At 30.0% G+C, this 20,309-nt stretch overlaps 1 protein-coding gene and 3 pseudogenes across 2 annotated transcripts in view; all 4 read right to left on the reverse strand.

Annotated features, from left to right (window-relative positions):
* Nucleotides 1-11,371: 11,371 nt before the first annotated feature.
* Nucleotides 11,372-15,520, reverse strand: LOC149889152 (uncharacterized). Its single transcript, XM_090088608.1, has 3 exons — nt 15,494-15,520; nt 13,295-15,318; nt 11,372-13,180 (listed from the first exon to the last, which is right to left on the reverse strand). The coding sequence occupies exons 2-3, from the start codon at nt 14,495-14,497 to the stop codon at nt 13,175-13,177; spliced, it is 1,209 nt and encodes a 402-aa protein (XP_089944734.1). The 5' UTR covers nt 14,498-15,318; nt 15,494-15,520; the 3' UTR covers nt 11,372-13,174.
* LOC149889153 (uncharacterized) lies at nt 14,554-15,297 on the reverse strand (annotated as a pseudogene).
* A 973-nt stretch (nt 15,521-16,493) lies between the features above and the next one.
* Nucleotides 16,494-20,309, reverse strand: part of LOC145182989 (uncharacterized) — a 5,849-nt pseudogene continuing 2,033 nt past the window's right edge. The window contains exons 3-6 of the transcript XR_016452316.1: nt 18,091-18,369; nt 17,657-17,830; nt 17,214-17,504; nt 16,494-16,969 (exon numbers count right to left, since the gene is read on the reverse strand). The product of XR_016452316.1 is annotated as an uncharacterized LOC145182989 (transcript). The remainder of the gene's footprint in view (nt 16,970-17,213; nt 17,505-17,656; nt 17,831-18,090; nt 18,370-20,309) is intronic.
* Nucleotides 18,855-20,309, reverse strand: part of LOC149889154 (uncharacterized) — a 2,208-nt pseudogene continuing 753 nt past the window's right edge.

The raw sequence follows: 20,309 nt of genomic DNA on the forward strand, positions 1-20,309 counted from the left end.
CTTCTTGGTAGAAATGTCCTACTTCCCCGAACAACATACTGCCGACAATATTGCCAAGAAGCTCAATGAATCTATCAACAAACTGGAACTTGATTTTGGAGTCAAAACCTGGATAACAGTCGACGGTGCAGCTAATGTCCAAGCAGGTGTTAGGAAATCAATTGGGGTTCAAAGTGCAATTTGGTGTGTCGACCACCGTCTAAATCTAGTTGTCAGTGGTGCTGTCGATGATAAAAGATGTCCAAAATGGTCAATTCTCAACCACAAAATAACAAAATTAGTAGGTCACTTCAACCAGTCCTCTCAAAAAGCTATGACTTTAGTTAATGCTGCCAAAGCCTTAAAAAACTCCAGAACGAAGTTAGTACAGAGATGCCCCACAAGATGGAACTCTGACCTCCATCAAATGGAGTCTGTGGTGGATCTTCTTCCGGCGATGCATTCTTTAAATAATCCGAACCCTACTGTTTCTGGAGGTTGTAAGTTCATAGATCTTTTACCAACAGATGATGAAGTGGAATCTATTCAATCTGTCATCCGGCTTCTGAGAGGCTTCTCAGAATTCTCTGAGAAATGCAGCAGTGAAAAGAATGTTAGCATCTGTTCCGTTATTAATTGCCTATACAACATCAGAGGAAGATTAGCAAGGGAGATGATCAAGCCAAAAACCGAGGTGTCATCAGAGCTTGCTCACTACTTCAATGAAGATCTAAACAAAAGATTCGAAGGGGAGTTGATGAATATTGAATTTTCTATAGCTCATTTTTTAGAACCTAACAGCAACGGCATGTGCTTTGTGGATGAGGGGGAAAAATTTGAAGTAGTCAAAACTGCAGTAAAAAAAGCTATGGAAGAACTGTCAAAAAAAGAAATTTTGGCTAGCCAAAGCACTCCTTCCCCTTCAATGTTGGATGATGAAGATGATGACGACTTTGATTTCACTGAACAACTGAGGAAGAAAGTGTTTGGTGCAGGTTACATTAATCCTGGAGGTGAAACAAGCACCAAGAAAGCCATTTCTGCTGAAATTGAGGGTTTTTTTTAATTCAAAACCGGTTCCAGCTAATACAAATGTACTGGAATTCTGGAAACAAAACCAGTAAATATACCCAATACCATTGGGTATATTTACCCAATAATGTCAAGGCTGGCCAGAAAAAACCTCTGTATACCTGCTGCATCATCAACATCTGAAAGAGTTTTCTCAACAGCAGGGAATATATACAGCTCTAGAAGAACCAATCTTTCAATCTCAAAGGTTGAGATGTTGGTATATATGAAAGAAAACACTAAGCAACTCAGTAAAATTCAAGACATTGTGTGGCCAGGAAATGAATTTGGAAAATGATTAACTTTCAGTGTGATTTTGACTTTTTTTTATTTCTTAACAAGGAAATCATTTCGTTTCATTGTAAATTTGAATATTATAAATAAATAAAAATGAATCTTAAATCGAAAGCATTTTTTATTCTGAATCCGTATAAATCCGTAAAAATAATATCGGTTCGGATTCCAATTCGAAAAAAATTTTTCGAATTACAATCCGATCCGAAAGTATCGAATCGGATTGCAATCCGAAAAAATAATCCGAAAAAATTTTAACGAACTATTTTCCGATAAATTATTTTCGGATCAAATCAATCCGTAAGTAATTTGAACCGTTTAGCATAGATAATTCGGTGCACAATCCGCAAACCGATAAACAGTAACGAATCGGCGGTCTCTACTAATTTGTTTAGAAACATAACATGTCTCTTCATTTACGCTCCTATAACTGCATTTTGAATTAGGTCATGCGTACCAAGCGTGCTGCTACCCCCCCTCCTCCTCACTGTTCACTCCATAATCAGGAGATTTTTGTAAACTTTCATCATCGATATATAATTTAGATTTTGAAGATGATTTTGATCAATTTCGTTTTAATATTGATTCTGAACTTGAGCGAAATGAATTTTGCAAAAAGAATTTTGAAGAGTTAATTTTAAGCCTTCCAACATTAATTTTGAAACACTGGGATATTATATATATATATTTTTAACTAAATGTATTTTATTTGCTCTTTTTCATTTCATTTGTTTATCGTTTACTCTTAAATATTTCTGAGTCAATCATTGTTTGTTTATTGTTGTAAAAAATTTGCTTAACCTTTGGCGTTTACTGATATTCATTCGCAATTAAGGATATCAAAACAAGAACAAGTTTCCAATTGTGAAATGTTTCGTTTGTTGTTTCGTTTGATGTTTCGTTTGACGCTTCGTCTGATGTTTCGTTTGATGTTTCGTTTGACGCTTCGTTTGAAGTTTCGTTTAAGGTTTCGATTCACTTTGTTTTTTATTGGCTTAATTTAAAAAATTGTTTTCGAAATTTAAAAAAATAAGCGAGTTGTGTTTCTAATTTGTTGGAATTTCGGATTCAAAGTTAAACTTAGATTTTTAAGGTAGTAATATCTCTTAAATAAAAAAAGAGTTGTTTAATAATATATTGACCAAGTTCATTTTAATTCAACTTTACACCTAGGAGTAAAGCTGTATCTGTAAATATTCTAAACAAATTTTTTTTTTAAAAGCGATAAAACTTTTATTTAAAGCGTGGATTTAAACTTGCGTTCGATTTTATAGTCGCATTTTTATCAGAAGATCACCGACAAAAAAAAGTTTTCAAATGTTTAATTTTATTTATATATTATTGTATATGCAACTTAGCGTCTTTCTGAAAAAAAAAACAAAAAACATTTGAGAAATATTAACAAGATATAAATCTTACCATCCAGTAATTTTTGCGACTTTTCTAAAATACCACTTAAGTAGGTTATTGTGTCAGCGAAAAAAATTTCAATCGACTAATTATATTATCAAATAAAGATGTCACGCATTAACATAATGTATAAATGCGCTGGAGCGTAGCTAATTCTTATAATAACTAAAACCCGAGATTTTTTTAAAGATTTTTCATAAACCAATTAATATCACGCTTTATTTAGAAATTTAACCAATCCATCATTCAAAAACTTTTGAATTAAGATATAAAAGGGCGGAATGTAAGAAGGGAACTTCAAACTTAAAGTCGTTCTTCAAACCATGTGTGACTTCAGCAAATGCATAAAGCGAACTTCAACTAAATCATGCATGAAAATCGGCAAAAACTAACTACTTTTCAAGTCAAAGTTCACCAACGACTTGAGAAAACAACAATATTTTCCGAATAAAATAAGCTAACTTGAAATTTCAAGTCACACTTCAGATATGAAGTCTTACTTGAGCGGAATGTAAGAAGCTAACTTTATCTAAAGTCATATCAGAAAAATTGAAGTTTTAAGACATTTTTTTAAGTCTGATACAGACCATTCTTGAAAGAAATAAAAAATAAAAAAGCACTTTTATCGTTATTGTAGAAGCGTACTAAACTTACCATTACCTTACAACTAAACTGAACCTTTGAAAAAGAAAAGCACCTCTAAAACGATTTGTAGTTTCAGCCTAGAAAAAAAAGTAAAACAATCACAAGTGAGCAGTCTAAAGAGTTAACCATTTTTCGTGCAGACCTCGTTTTCATAGTGCAGACATTTTTCGTAGTACAGACATTTTTCATAGTGCAGATATTTTTTCATGCTGCACATTCAGAAATATCTGATGATAAGGAAAAAACTGCAAATAAATTGAGGAAGTTTCAAAAAGCGTTACACTGAAACCGTGATCAACTGAAATTTTTCGTGAGTCAACTGAAATTTTTCGTGAGTCAACTAAGAGTGAACAAGCAAATAAAACAAGAAAGAAGATGGGAAATTCATGATAAACTGCTTTCACTACGGATTATGTAGCATAATCCACAGGCATTTCGCTTCTTTTAAAAATTTTTCAAAAGCATTTGGAAAATTACAATCTGGATTTTGCGCAAAGCATTTTGCATTATTCAAAATGTGAGTTGATTATATGAATGTCCATGATTGCAATTCTTGTCTTGTATTTGATGAGATGTTAATCAAACAACATGTAGACTATGAAAGGGATCTTGATCACATTATTGGTATTCAAGAAATTGGAAAACAATTAAGTAAAGCTTTAATTTTAATGGTTCGCAGTATTGTCACAAAGTGGAAGCAGTCTGTTGTACATTTTTATTGCAGCAGTTGTGTTCACTCAGAAAAATAAAATTGTAAGCTGTTAATAAACTGCATTCAGCCGGATTAATTGCACAAATTTTAGTGTGTGACCAGTTTAAAACAAACATTTCAGTTTTAAAGTTACTAGGATTCAGTAAAACAAGTCCATAAATATTTTATCGTACAACTTTAGCAAAAGTGTACATAATTTTTGATCCTCCACACTTGATAAAAAAATCTATGAAATAATTTGATTCCGCATTATATAACTATAATGGAGTAACTGTATGAAAATACTTGCAGTTTCAGCATATTATAGACAAGCAAAACCTAGTTTGACGTGCACCAAAGTTGACCTGGAACCATGGACCATTATTATCTATGCGAGTAAAATTGGCAACAAGTTTTCAGCCATAAATTTTCGGCAGTTTTGATTTTTTTTATAATTGCAAAGCTTTAACCATCAGATGCTTTGACATTGTGTTAGTTCTTTAAAAAAATTGATGCTCTTTTTAATATGATGAATTCTTGAAAGTAAATGGCAGACAAACCAGTGAAATGTTTATTAACTGAAGGAGGGACAATGAAAAAATTGAAAGAAATTAAAAATTCGATTTCAACATGTCATTTCGAAAAAGCTAGGAGCCAGACTGGTATTTTCAGCCAGTGGAAACTAATAACAACAATAAACAACATTATATATCCAAAGAGCTGCTTGCAGAAGGTTTCCATTTTGTTTGCACATCCCGTTTTAATCAAGACTGCATTGAAAATTTTTTTCAACAATACAAAATAAGGTCTTTTGGAATAATAGACCAATAGCAAAAAAGTTCAAATCTGCATACCAAAATGGTTTGGTTCTTTTATCTACTGAGCAAACAAAGTCAAGCACAAATTGTATTTCAGAATCAGATTTTACATATGAAGAGTTAATCAGTATTGAGAATTGTGACGCATTTTTCTTTAACCCGATTAATTCACTTTCATTAACCTTTTTTTTTTTTTTTTTTAATATTATATTACAAAATCAAAACATGAACAAGATTAAAACATCAATGCTAGAAGAATTTTAAACTTATAAAACACAGGCCTTAACTAAAAGTTAATCTTATGTTTGAATAAAAAAAAAATCACATCACTGAAAAGTTAAAACCAAATAGCTGTCTACGATACAATTATGTGATAAAACTACTAGCATACGGTAGAAGGTAGCTAAGAGTTGAAACGTGTATATCAGAAATAGTAATGCATACTTCAAAAGAGCTTATAAGTCAATTATGCACTGTAATTTTTGAAATTAAAAAAATCCAACATAATTATTACTTAAGTTTACCTATGTTAAATATAATTCTAGTTTTACTATTCAAAACAAATGATAAAAACTCATTAGTATAGAAATTTATTTACATACTACAATGCTTGCATTATTTATTATATTTCATCCACCTCCATCAGCGCTTTCAAAAAAAAGCGTTTGGTTTTAAAGTAGACAAAACGTGATGCCATGCCTTTGTAAAAGTATCACTATTTACAAATCTGCCTGTACAAAGCATCCGATAAAATCCTGTTGACCGAATTACACTAAAATGCGTGGAGTTGTACACCCTTGCATGTTTTGTAGCTTATTTGACTGTTTGATTACACTCGTAAGAGTTTTCGCTTCTTTTATAAAACAAAAACATTTTTCAAGAGTAGAAACCAGCCCGGTAATATTTTGCTTTTTTAAAACAAAATAAACCGTAAGGTTAGTTTACTCTTTATTAGCAATTTATTTCATACTCTTGTACTTTCAATTTCTTATTAGAGCACTTTAAATTGATTTTGAGATCAGTATTTCTATTGGTCAATTAATCAGGATAAAAATAGGGGGAGGAGGGGGAGGAGAAAGTCGAGTAGCGCCTAAAAATATGTATATAACGACGTTCCTCCAGTGCTACCAAAATTTGACTTTATTGTTATGTAAAAGAATTCGGATGACCTCTGTAACAACTGGATTTAAAATCATTTTTACTACTATGAGTATTATTCAAAAAGCGGCTAAAATCTGTACTTTAAAACCATGGACGTATGAAAAATGGACGTGCAACCATATTGCTTTTTTTTTTGCGAGCCATGTTCGTTTCCAATTGTTACAAAATTTTGTTTTAAACAATAGAAATTAAATTATATTAAAGTCTGTCGGATGCTTCGAAACTTTTTAGTCTCATCTAACCAGTTACAACAACTTCCTTTTAGTTATTAAAGATAGCAGCAATAGAACCAAGTTTTAAACTTAGTTTTATATAGCTATACATTCTTAATATTTAAGAAATAACGCTCATAATGATATAGAAATTGAGATCGTTTACTTAACTACTTTAGTACATGTATAACTAGGAATATAATAAATAATACAAAATATCAACTAATTTTGTAGCTACTTAGAGCACAATGGTTTCATGTCCAGGGAACTACTCTATTTTCTATATTGCAGTAGACTGCTAGTTTATGAATATTATTGAATTTTCTATATTTATGTTTAACAACAGAAATATAAACAGTTAAGTATAAGTAACTTATACATAAAATGAATGTAAATACAGTAAAGAAAAAAATATTTTGTCACAGTCTTAAAGAATTCAGCAAAGCAAATTCATGGCAAACTGCAAAAATAACTATTTAATATTGATATAATATGATTTACCAGCTATATGTAAACTAATTTTTGTTTGACAAAAAGAAATGGGTTATTTTGTGCCTTTTATGAGAAATGAAATAATATATTGAATATGAAAAACGAAAACATGAAATATCTGCCGTTATTTTGCAAGATAATTATAAATTTCAATAACTGTTTAAAAGGTTTTAATTTGTCAAATGAATTATAAAAAAGCCCATTAGAAAATAGACCTATGAAAAAATAATCCATAGGGTAATTACGCCAATTACTGGCCGCACTTTTGCAAGAAACGCCCGTTACAGAAAAATACTCAGAAATATGTTACATATTATATATAAATTTTTAGAGAATTAAAAGCTCTGCCGTTTTAAGTAAAAAATTTTGTTATTATAAAAACACAAAAATATATACAAAATATATATAAAATATAAATCGAGATAACTTTTTCAATTAAATTAGTTATACAATCATTAAAGTCAATTAACAACCTTAACAAAAAACTAAAAAAAGCTATTGCTAAAGATATCATTTTTTTTATTATCCTTGTTGAAAAATTTGGTTTCATGGTAACATTTGATTTGTTTTCCAAAAGATTTTCACTTTTTTTTTTTCATATTTAATATTAATATCTACTAAAAAATAAAAATAAAAAAGCATATATATTCATTGGGTACTTTTAGAAAAATCAAATATACTTTCACTAAAAAATATTTTTGTAAAACCAAAGTTATCAGTACATAATTAACTATAATTAAAACTAACTTTAATTTTCTGAGTTCTATCTTCTTGAAAAGTCAGAAAGTTAGAAATTAATTTAAAATGTGAAAGCTCTTTAAAAATTAACTATCGGTTTAATATCTAACTTACCTTTTCTCACACATGAAAAATAACTAAGTGTAAGAAAATCCTATATAAAAATTTTAAACTAAATACTTTTATACTTGATACCATTTATTGGCCATGACAATTAAATGGATTAAATAACCGGCCAGTAAATGGTATATTAGGAAAGGTTTAATCTAGTTCAGTTAAAGCATTATATGTGAGGCATAAACTAAATAATTTTTTTTCAAAATTTGTTATCTTTTTTTCAAAATATTTATCTTTTTTTTCTCTTCCTGAATGGACTGCCACAAATACTTGCAACGCACAAAAAATGACAATAAAGTATGAATTTTCGAAAACAAATCGTAAAATTCTTAGATATATTGTGATGTTTTTGATATTCAGTTCTAACGACTAAAACCTTCTAGAATTTTCCTGAAATTGCGATATTTAAAAAGTTTTAATGGAGTTATTGAGTTTAAATAATAATTTTGGACAATTTGTGCCATAGATCTATGTGAGGAAAGTTTTAGAAGTGGCCAGTAAATGGTTAATGGCCAGCAATTGACGTTTTTACACTAGTGGAATATATACTGTGGAGCTCATAGAGTAGTCAAGACAAAAAATGGCGACATCGGAAAAAAATGCGCAAATTTAAGGCTGCTGAATGAAGTTTAGTAATTTGTCAACGCGTGAATTAGTTCCTTTATCCTGAACAGTCTTATTAAACAAATACTATAAAAGTTTAAACTAATACCACGTGATCAGAGTTTGAGTTTTAAAACTGTGGGTAGCCATTTTAATAGATTTTTTTGTTGACGGGTGAAAATTTAGAGTTTGTCGGAAACTCGCATGACTCGCTGATTTCTGCGGCCTCTTTGATGTAAAACAATAGGTTGCACGTCCATCTCTTATAGGTCCATGTTCAGGATGAAGTAACTACTTCACGCGTTGACTAATCACTAAACAAATTACACCAAGGTAAAGGAAATTAATTGTCGTCATGAACAGATTTTATTATTTTTTCAAGATGAACATTTCAAGACAAACATTTGTAAATTTTTTAAACTTTTTTCGTGTATACAAAGCCCGTCAATGATAAAATAGACCTAAAAGGATAATTTTAAAATAACTAAAAAAAGTAAAGAGAAATATAAAAAAGGTTATTTAAAATTTTTTGCCAAGATCTGGTTTCATTCAACTCCTAGGTTCATTCAACAGGCTTAATTTTCTGTATTTTTCTCCAATATGTCGCCATTTTTTGCCTCGACTACTCTATAAGCTCCATAATATAAATTCCACTATGCATTATTTTTTTAGTAGGTGTATTTTCTAAAAATAATTTTTTACAATTCATTTGAAAATGCAAAACCTTTTAAACAGTTATTCAAACTTATGGCTGTTCTTTCTTTCAGTTTATGTATAAGTTATTTATCCTTAACTGTTTATATTTCTGTTGTTAAACATAAAAATAGAAAATTCTGTAATATTCATAAACTAGATGTCTAGAGCAGTATAGTAGATGGAGTGGTTCCCTGGACATGAAACAAATATGCTCTAGGTAGCTACAAAAGTAGTTGATTATTTTCATTATTTATTACATCTCTAGTTATTCATGTACTAAAGCAGTTAAGTAAATGATTTCAATTTCTATATTATCATCAGCGTTGTTTCTTAAAATATTAAGCTATATATATCTAGCTATATAAAATTAAGCTTAAAACCTGATTCTATTGCTGTTATTCCTTGAATAACTAAAAGGAAGTTGATGTGACTGGTTAGATGAGACCAAGACTTTTCGACGAATCCGACAGACTTTAATGTAACTTAATTTCTATTGTTTAAAACAAAAGATTTGTAACAATGCGCAACAAGCATAGCTTGCAAAAAAAACAATAGGTTGCACGTCTATCTCTTTTAGGCCCATGATCCTGAACAGTTTTATTAAACAAATGTTATAAAAGTTTAAACTAATACCACGTGATCAGAGTTTATGTTTTAAAACTGTGGGCAGCCATTTGAGTAGATTTTTTTGTTGACGGGTAAATATTTAGAGTTTGTCGGAAACTCGCATGACTCGCTGATTTCTGCGGCCTCTTTGATCTTAAACAATGAGTTGCATGTCCATCTCTTATACGTCCATGTTTAAAACGAATTTCGGTAGCTCATTAAAATACGGTATATGAAGACTCGGTCTCAGGACTTTCTATTTAAAATTTTCGTTTGACTAAGTTTTACTTTCCAAATGTTTTTATAAATTAAATAAAAATGGGGCTTTTACTCTTCATTAACTTGTGTTTACATGCATTCCCCCAGGGATGTATTTTTAAAGAGTGTTTGAGTATCTTATCGAGGACGAAGATTAATCGGATGTCTTTCTATCTAAAGAGTCCTGTTGACTCTTTAGTTCTTTAGTTAAACCTTAACCGATACGTTTTTTTATTTGCACGATACTTATACAATATGCATCATTTTAACGTCACCTTAATAATGCAATCTGCATCATCTTTTGTAAACGTACCTGTACAATATTTTCTGAAGTATCAAGTTCCGATTCGAGAATTGTACTTCTGGCAGAAGCAAATGGATTAACTTTTAAGTAAGAACATGGCGTAAGATGACAAATGGGGCAAGATGAAAACATACTGCTATCTTCAAAACTGAACTAAATATGAAATCTGACTAGCTGATAGGAAAGTAGATTACATGTACTAGATTTATTTATGCTTTCTTTATAAATATTATTTTCGCAATCAAAGATAATTATTAAAAAGATATTTCCTATATTAAGGAAAAAAAAATTTATCCACTTGTATTTAATTTATTTCATCATTACACCACCACCCAAAGGTAAGCAAGAATTTCTCATTCAGTTTGTTCAATTTGGAAGCCATACAAGTAATATTAAGCTATGATAACTTATTTATGTAGAGTTCTGAGTCATTTTGAGATGACTCAGGACTCTACATAATTAAGATGCAGATTGCATAATTAAGTAGCCTAGGGGCAAGATGACTGTAATAACATTTGTGTAGCTTAGTCATAATTACATTACTTTATTATGCATTAAAATACTTTGCTTGACATTTGCTTTATTTTGTTGTGTTGGAATTTTCTATGAACTTATTAGAAGACTTTTTTTTGCATAGCCCTATATAAATATATAGTTAATTGTTTAAAAAATTACATAACCATTTGTATTACGTATCTTATTAACTTGAACTTATGATATCGGGTTATTTGAGAAGGTAATGGTATAATGGAATTTACTTTTTTTAAAGTCGCCATCTTGCCGGGGCAAGATGATAATTTAAGGTAACTTTGGTTAATGAGTTTTTTCCAGGCTATTTTTAATTTTTATATGGGTTTTTTTTATACATATGTGACGCATAATAATTTTTTTCCCACTTTTTGATAAAGTTTTACTTATTGGAACAGTTATTAAATAAGATATAAGTGCTTTTCAAAACGTTCGTCATCTTGCCCCATGTTCCTCTAGCTTATAATTTTACAATCAGTATAGGGTGAACTTTTGTTTGGTCGTTCACTAAAATACTCAGCTTTAAAAGTTCCTTTTGTTTAATATTTAGTAAAAAAAATTAATTTATAATTGCTTTTGGTATTTTATAGTGTTACATATTATTTACTTTATGTTGTTCAATCATCAATAAAGCTTGTTTGAAAACATATTTATTACGTTCTGTCGTCTTTCAGCTATGACTTTACGATTTTACGTCTCTTCTAAAAAATAATTTCTTCTTTTACTTTTATCAAGTTCTATTTCACCGTTTTTTTTTAAACTTTTGCTTTAAAATACTAATTGTAAAGCAATTTCGTCAACATTTATTTAAAACCCAGATTCAAAATAAATAGAATTGGAGCGCAGTTCCACTATTTAGCGATATTATGATAAAATTTTTATTTGTGTTGAAATGTTTCTACTTTATTCTGCTTTGAGCTCATTAAAAAAGCAGTTAAAAAAGAATCATAGATGCGAGAGCAAAACAAGAACATATTCCACACTGTTTCAACAAACAGCATATTCAATAAAATAATAAGTGTTGTAAAATTATTTCAAACGTTTTTATTTCATGGATTCAATTATATCTTAGAGTAGCCATTTTTTGGATGTCTGTGTACAAGTAAAAATTTCCTTTCTAATTTTTTGGTTAGAAATATATGTAAAAATAGAGCGTTAATTCAAGGGGTAAATATTTTTATTGCACCCGCCGGATGTTAAGCAAAATGGGAACAGGTACTTCTAAACCTCTTTGGTACATTTGACGTCTGAGAGACGTCATTCATTTGTTTTCCCAAGGAGCGGATGACATGTCTAAGACGTCATTTTAAGTTCGGCGCAATTCTCCTTATTTAATTGTAGCTTGTATCAGTCATAATAGAAGAGGCAATTACAATATTTCGGTGAACATTATTTGCGATACACTGGCCAAGTATGTCAAATGCAAGGAATATATTTTATAACAGTGACAGCGAAAGTGACTTTGAGAAAACTGTTTGAGAATTGTTTAGTGATCCCGAAATTGACAATTACAATAAAATACAAAGCAAAGGTGATGAATACGATATTGAAATAGAAAATGATGACAATTTTAATATGATATCAAGATTTCGAAGACGTACACGACGTCTATCGAGCAGTGATAAAGAATCTGCTCGTGAACCAGTATCAGGGGAATGTAATTGGGAAGAAGAAGAAAATGTAGCCGATATAAAAAGTTTTTCTGAAATATCTGGAAATAATCCTTTGAGTCTCCATAGACTAGGTGGTAATCCTACACCTTTAGATGTTTTGAAAGAAGTCTCGGATGAAGATTTTTGGGACACTATAGTAGAAGAGACAAATAGATATGCCAGACAAATGATAGAAAATGTTGCGTAACAAAAAAAAACCAAAGGCGGTTTCCTGTAAGTTCTTACAAAATGCTTATATTGCATTATGCATCTTGACGTCGCAAATAAAGAAGCCGAAAATGCATATGGATTGGTCAAAAAGATATGCAATAAGTACTCAAACTTTTGCCAGCACTATCCCACGCGATAAGTTTTTTGATATTTCAAGCTTTCTACATTTTACTGATAGTGAAAAGGAAAATAAAGATGACAGAATAAGAAATATAGTGGATTACCTAAATACTAAATTTTGTTACCTTTATACTCCTGGTAGTGAAGTAGCTACACAGCAAAAAAATCACCCGTTATATTTTTTAAAAACATAACGCCAGTTTTCGTGTTTTATAACGGGGAATTACCGTTATGTTCAATGTATAATTCGTATGAAAATAACAAAACGGCAGTTACCGTTACGTTATTTTCATACGAATTATATATTGAACATAACGGGTAATTACGGTTATGTTCAATGTATAATTTGTCAAATACTGTCCGCTCCGTTACTGGATCATTACCATACTTCATTAATGTGAAGAAAGTCGTGGTGGCTCACAACATCATTTGCTTCAATCAACAAAATATTCAAATTTTCATTGAAATAAACCAGATCAATGATATTGTTGCTTAAATGTTGAAATTGGTGATCATTGACATCGATTGCATTGGCCGAAGTAATACTTTCATCGCTGTTAAAATTCTGCAATATTAAAAAGAAATTCACGGAAGTACTTAAAATAAATTTAATTATTATAGAAACAAATAAATTAGCAAAATAATAAAATACACAAATACTTTTTTACCGTGCTAGTGTTTTTGGAAAACATATATCGCTTTAAATTGTAGCATGTGCAAACTGTAGCCCTCTTACAGAAGCAACTTAAACTTCGATACAAAACATTAAATTTTTTGTCTGTGTGCAGCTGATGCAATTTCATAGTGCCTGTAATAGCCTTTAATGTTTTGGAACATTTTGAGTCAAAAGAAGTAATTTTGGATCCCTCAATATAGTAAAACTTTATTAATGAATCTCCATTGTTAAGAAAATTATATAAACTTTCTGCATCTGGAAGGTTACAACCTATATTAAGCAATTGGTCTGCCTGACGTTTCACAGATCCTCTTATCGCATCTGGTGCTCCCTTCCCATCCCCACTTTCAAAAAAATTCCAACTGGCTAAATTAAATTTTAATTCATATATCAATGTAGGGAATAAGAAGAAGTTTTGCTTATTCCTATATTGTGTGGTTGGTCCATCAGAAAAAAAATGAAGATCTGTAATTTGTGGGTTATCTATCTTGAGTTCAATTAGCACGGGTTCCAGATGTGCCCATATAGAAGAAGGATCGTGCCTTAATGAGTCGGATGTTGTTGTAAATGACTGATGTCCATCCATTTTATAAATTACTCCTGTATGCAATCTAGCTTGTTTGTTACTTGCTCCAAAATGTGAAGATTGAATTGCAGCAAAATTCTTCCACACATTGTTCTCAGAAAAATCTATATGTATAACTGCTTCGTTCACATTTACTGTTTCTTTTAATTGTTTGTACATTCTGAACTGGTGTCTTATTATAAAAACATGCTTGCATAGCTCGTTTCGAATTGATTCACAGAATTTTAATTTAAGATCTTTAAGTGTTCCACGCTTCACACTTTTCCTGAAAACATTCGTTGTTTTCTTTTCTCCCATCTTTTCATATTCCTGTTTTTCTTTTTCCCACTGGAACCAAACTATAATACTTTCATCATTTAGCAATCCTTTTGCTTGAAATTGAACACTAGACTTAAAACAAATGTTACATTCTCTGAACATGCATTCTCTTCTATCAGTACTACAAAAAACTTGTTTCACTACTCCTTCAATATTTTTTTCTTTCAAAACACGCAGGTCAACAAGTTTATCACAAAGTAATTGTATGTTCTCGTATTTTTTGCACAGACATGTATCTCTATCTTTAGCCGACGGTTTGCGGACAAAAAATGGGCGATAACGAGTAAACATTGTATATGAAATGTTGTTTCTCGTATATTCCGCGCTAAATTTTTCATAAAGGTTTATTAATGAATCGAGTAGTAGTCGCTTTTGTTTTTTATCTTTATTTTTTGTTACAGCCTCTTTCTTTCCAGTTGTTATTCTAGAATTGTCATCACGTGTAAGAATCTCTGATCAAATCCTGTGTTTCAGCATCAAGCTATGCATTACCACGACGGCATTCGCTGTTTGGAGTTGTACTTTTTGATGAAAAAGAAGAGTTTGGGGTTTTATCACCAGCTAATAAATTCGACATCCTGCATGTTTCATTTGTAATAAAACCGTTTTCTTCAGAAGAAGTAGATGATCTACCAGTGGTTGTAGGTGAATTTGCTTGTAAACCAGGCAGGAAACTTTTAAGCCTTAACCAACGTTTTTTGTATTTTATGGCTGAACAATTAGCCGTTTCCAACTCGTCCGTTTATGTTTGTATTTTTCTATAAGTCTTTTTTTTTTCGGTAAGCAACCTTTGCTCTACCTCTTTGTTTGCGTTCGTTATTCCTACTCAACTCACGTTCCGGTGACTCTGATAACGACGTTTCAATCTTTCTTTTTGCAGCTCTAAATTTTGCTTTCTGGACGCGCCAACAACGACGAACAATTCGTTTTTTTCTTTCTGATAATTCTAATATCACTTTAACCTTCTTCTGCTCACGCTGCATATGCCAACGTTTGCGTTCTTTTTCACGAAATATGTCTGCATTTTTTTCTAACTGTCTGTCCCGAAATGCTTTCTGAATTTCAACACGAGATTTCTTTAAAGTTTTCATGTTATATGCCAAGTTGTATTTCTTTTGGAAAAATAGTATAATAACTGTAATTGTTAACACACCAAAAGTTTATTATTTATTTATTATTATTAAAATATATTTCAAGATTTACATTTATTTTAAAAGCCAAACGTATTAGAGTCAGATGTAAATAAAAACCAAACAATAAATGAAATCCTAATATTAAAATACTTACAAATTACTCTTACAATAAATTGAAAGTAAAAGAACGCAGCGTATGTATGGTAATCATATTTAACGCTGCAAGGTAATCATATTTTATCGCTGCAGCACGTCTCTAATGGTTGACGTGTTTATTTAATGCGGAAAGTAGCTTAGTTTAAAGCTTTTGATTTTTTTTATATTCGTGATGTCAACTGCGTTATGTTGTTGTCAACTCCGTTATTAAGAGGAAATCACGGAGTTGACAGAAACGGAGTAGACATAAATATACATAATCAATAATATCTCATTATTACTCATTGGAAAACATCTTTAAAATCTTTTATTGCTATATTGTCCAAAAGATTTAAAGAGTACCAAAACACGCCATATAAAAATTAAATAATAAAAATTTGTAATTTTACGGAATAAAAAAGCGTGATGGAGTAGACTTCGAATAAGAATATCATTTTTAAAATAGGGTAATTAGGCTCTCATTATTATATAAATAATGCTTGCAGCACGATATATCTTTAAATGCTAATAAATTCCATAGAACTGGACTTTTTTTCATTATCTTAATTAGTAAATAAGTAAAGACTACAAACCTATGACTAATTTAGAATGTAATAACGGAGTGGACAAAAAATGCGGGGACAGTAAGTTTTTGACAATAGCTACAACAAGATAAGGTGTAAACTAATACATGTATTAAAATACCATATATTAGCATGTCTAAAGCACCAAATTATGTCCCCGATTACCCTTAATACAAAAGAAAAAAAATTATTGAGTGTAACAATATAGTCCTAGATGCAGGACGTCTACGGAGTGGACATTTTTGATTAACAATTGTGCACACAAAATTTAAAATTTTAGTTGGAAATATCCGATAAAATGCTAGTTTATATTAACGATAAGTATTACTACCCACGGTGCCGTTTTTTATGTTACTTTTATAAGAATTGCGTTTTTATAGCTGTAGGACAAAATTTCAGTAACGGAGTTGACGGAATGAGAAAATGACTAATATACATATAAATTTTTAGTTGTTACAAAACCAGTTAGAATTTTTTTATAAAACAGTTTGATATGGAAAAGGGCATTAACTGCGTTCTATGCAAATACTTTTATTAGTATTAGTTTGTAATCATTATAAATTGTTCTATATATAGTATCATGTAGTTTAGAACCATGCATATATATTTCAAACGAACTTTACATTACTTCGAAAAGAGTTCAACATTGCACTTTTTTGATATGAAAATAAATTCAAATCCACATATCTCTTGAAAAAAAACCAAGCAACTGCCCAAAACAAGCTGGATATGATAAGTCCAATAAAATAATACACAATAACTAAAGTCACCACCATCTCACTGGTGCTGACTAATGGCTGAATGTCCATCTCAAGACCCTGTCGACTCCTTATGCCATACTCCTTGTGATTAAAAATCACTTGGGGACCGTAAGAACTCGGTACTCTTATGTATTCTTCAATAGAGTCACACTAAAAAAATATATAATAGTATAATAGTAAAATAATAATATTGCAAAAAAATATTTGGAAAATTTTTAAAGTAGACATTCCAGTTTTTCACACACATTCCAGTTTAAAATTATTTCCGTGAAAGAATTAAACTAATACAAAAAAAAAAGAGACAGAAAAGAAAAGTATGCTATTTCATGGAAACATAGACATGCATGTTGTTGTTTAATTCAAATAAATTTAATAATTCAGGTGATAAACTTACATCCACTTTCATAAACACTTTATCACATGTCTTCTTGGAAATAAGTTTCTGCTGGAGCTTTAACAAATTGTCAGTGTGGTTACCAGACTCTGGAAAAATCCAAGACAACATTGCTTGTACTTTGACTGTAGCATCCTTGAAATCAGCATAAAAACGAATTGCTTCCTCCAGCATTAATGTAGGAGAAAAACTAATTCTCTTTGGTATCATACTGAATGTCTCATTATTAAATAGTTGTCTATTTAAAATGGACAAGTTTGGGTGTGAAGGTTTTCTTTTTTTTAATTCATTCTAAAATGAAAAGTACTAGTCGATTTTAAACATATAGAAGAGCTACAAAAACTAATCAAATAAAAATTTGAATAAATTAAAAGAAAAACTATTTACAAGAATATCTAAGTAATATAAATATTGTTTAAATCCATAAATTATATTTTTCTTACCTTAACATCCTTTAATAGCTGCTCTTGATTAGTTACCAATTCAGTCACAACAGGTTTGAGTTTCCTATTGTTATTTGAAACAGAAACCTGTGGAAGCCTTTTCACCTTTAAGCTGCAACACTTGGTATACTGTCATTGTCAAAAATTGTTTGGCAACTTTTTAAAAATGAGATCCTAACATAACCTAAATATAATCTTATAATTTATAAAAAAAAAGAAGTAACGAAATAGCAAATTGATGAGGCTGTTTGCTAAACATTAACTTTTAAAACTTACTTATTTATAATAATAATGCATAAATGATTATTTATTTAAACAAAAAAGTACATGAACTTAAAAAGAATAAAATCTTTAAATGCAAAATTAATACTATCACTTTTAGTATGAACAAATTGGACTAACAAATACAATACTAAATGTAATATTTCACTTACCCATCATAGACCATAACAAGGATATAAGCTGAGACAAGTCAACTTTAACTTTGAATAAAATATTTTGTGCAGAAGAATTCTATTTACAACGATAGCATGAGTTGGGATATGGGAGAAATAGAATGATAATAGACAAGCCATTAATTCTCTGGCCACAATCTTATCTTCTACTACAATCTGGCCACAATCTTATCTTCTACTAACAAATTGTTTAATGTGCGGAGGAAAGTTATTAATGAGTTGTTGTCTAACGTTGCCATTAAAAGGAATTCTATCAATCTAAATCAATATGCAAGTAGATATTAATAACATAATATTAGAAAAAAGCCGTTATTAAATTAGACACCAAAAAGCTTCAAATAAAAAAATGCAAATTTATTTTTAAAATAAAACATTTAGAACAAGTTATAAACTATAACATTTAATGATCAAGTGCTTGGTAAGTCAAAAAATGTTTTTCATCAATATCAGGATGTAAGCCTGACAATGGCACTGCCTATATAGCGGAATTCCCAATTTTTAAAAAAATTTAAAACTCTAAAGATTTAAATTCCTAAAACTCAATTAACTTTAAAAAAAAAAAAAAAAAAACAACCTTAAGGCAATATAAATTCCCAATATTGAAAAAAAGCTATACATATATATATATATATATATATATATATATATATATATATATATATATATATATATATATATATATATATATATATATATATATATATATATATATAATGAAACAAAATAACATTTACAGACTCAGTCAAAAATAATTTGTGGCAATATTCTTTCAGTAAACTTTTGGTTATAGTTTCTCACTCTGTAAATAGGTGCATATGCACTTTATGAATGACTCCAAACTGTATTTAGCTATTTAACTAACATGGAAGTACTGGAAGTACAATATAGATGTTACCAGCCTCTTTAAAGTAAAAAGGAGGCCAAGGAAAAGAAATATTTTCTGGTGAAATAGGTGTTAAAGGAATAGTAATATCTTCAATGCCATTAAAAATAACCTCTTATCTCATCATATACAACAGACTGGAGCTGTGTTGGAATAAAAATTTTTCTATCACCTCTGACTTGTATCTCCTTAATTATATAAACAAGAAATTGTGAACCACTATGGAACCATGAACATGATCCAAGACAATATTTATTACCATTAACCTGAATACGAGATATTACATTTTTCTTAAAAGTTACTTGATCTAATTCACAGAGAACTCCATTACTCAACTTACCAGAAGAACTGTAAAAAGATGATACAGTGTTTAAAATCATTCCGTTTAGGTTAGTATATAGCATATTTTTAAAATTAAAGTGTCTGATATTTTTAATTACTTGGTGTTTTCTCTTAAATCCCATGCACATGAGGTATCGTAGATGACCAAATTGTCTGGATTGATGTGGATAATGTATGAGAAAATGAAGCTAAGGTATAAATTTTTCTGGATATAATTCCATAAACAGTTTATGATAAGCAGCTATTTTTTCCTCTAAGCAAAATAAATAAGCATCAGTTGTAATAGGAGAAAGACATAATTAAAGTATATGAAGAAGTTTATTTAGGCATGAAAAATGAAGATCAATTGCAGTTGTTCTCAAAAAAATAGGCAAAACACGACAAAGAGATAGCACCTGAGCACTTCCAAATTTGCCCTTAATAACTAAATTGACTATTACAGATGGTTTTTCACTGTCCTGTGGATACTGAAAGCACTTTACAAAGTCATTTAGGCTATCTAGTGTAAATAAACCTTGAAAAACAGCGTTACTTAGTAAAGTTCTATCTGTAAAGGTATTACACCTTCTAAAAAATCATGCATGGGATCAAAAAGCACTCGTTTTGTGACATTGAAATTTCTAATTTCTGATAAAATGCTTGCAGAATGAACGCCATACAATTTTGACCATTTTTGACATTGTTTGGGAGGTAGAAGTGGATTATCAAGTTCTTGGACTCTTATCTTATGTTCTTCTATGTCACGAACAATACACTGAGAATGTCTATTTTGATTAAGCATATCTGAACAAGTAGAATTAAAAACTCAACAACACCTTAGAACCTTCTTGTTAAAGCCTTCCTTAAAACCAGCAATTGCATTACATGCTAATGAGTCACCAATAAAGCTCCTTAATTTAACTGTGAATTGCTTACCTTTAGTATTGGTTAAAGTTGAGCAATCAAATAAAGATAGCTCATTTAGAGATTGAAC

The sequence above is a fragment of the Hydra viridissima genome, unplaced genomic scaffold, assembly GCF_058129835.1.
Source record: "Hydra viridissima isolate aposymbiotic clone 2 unplaced genomic scaffold, HvirCarnegie_v1 scaffold_5, whole genome shotgun sequence".
Taxonomy (NCBI): domain Eukaryota; kingdom Metazoa; phylum Cnidaria; class Hydrozoa; order Anthoathecata; family Hydridae; genus Hydra; species Hydra viridissima.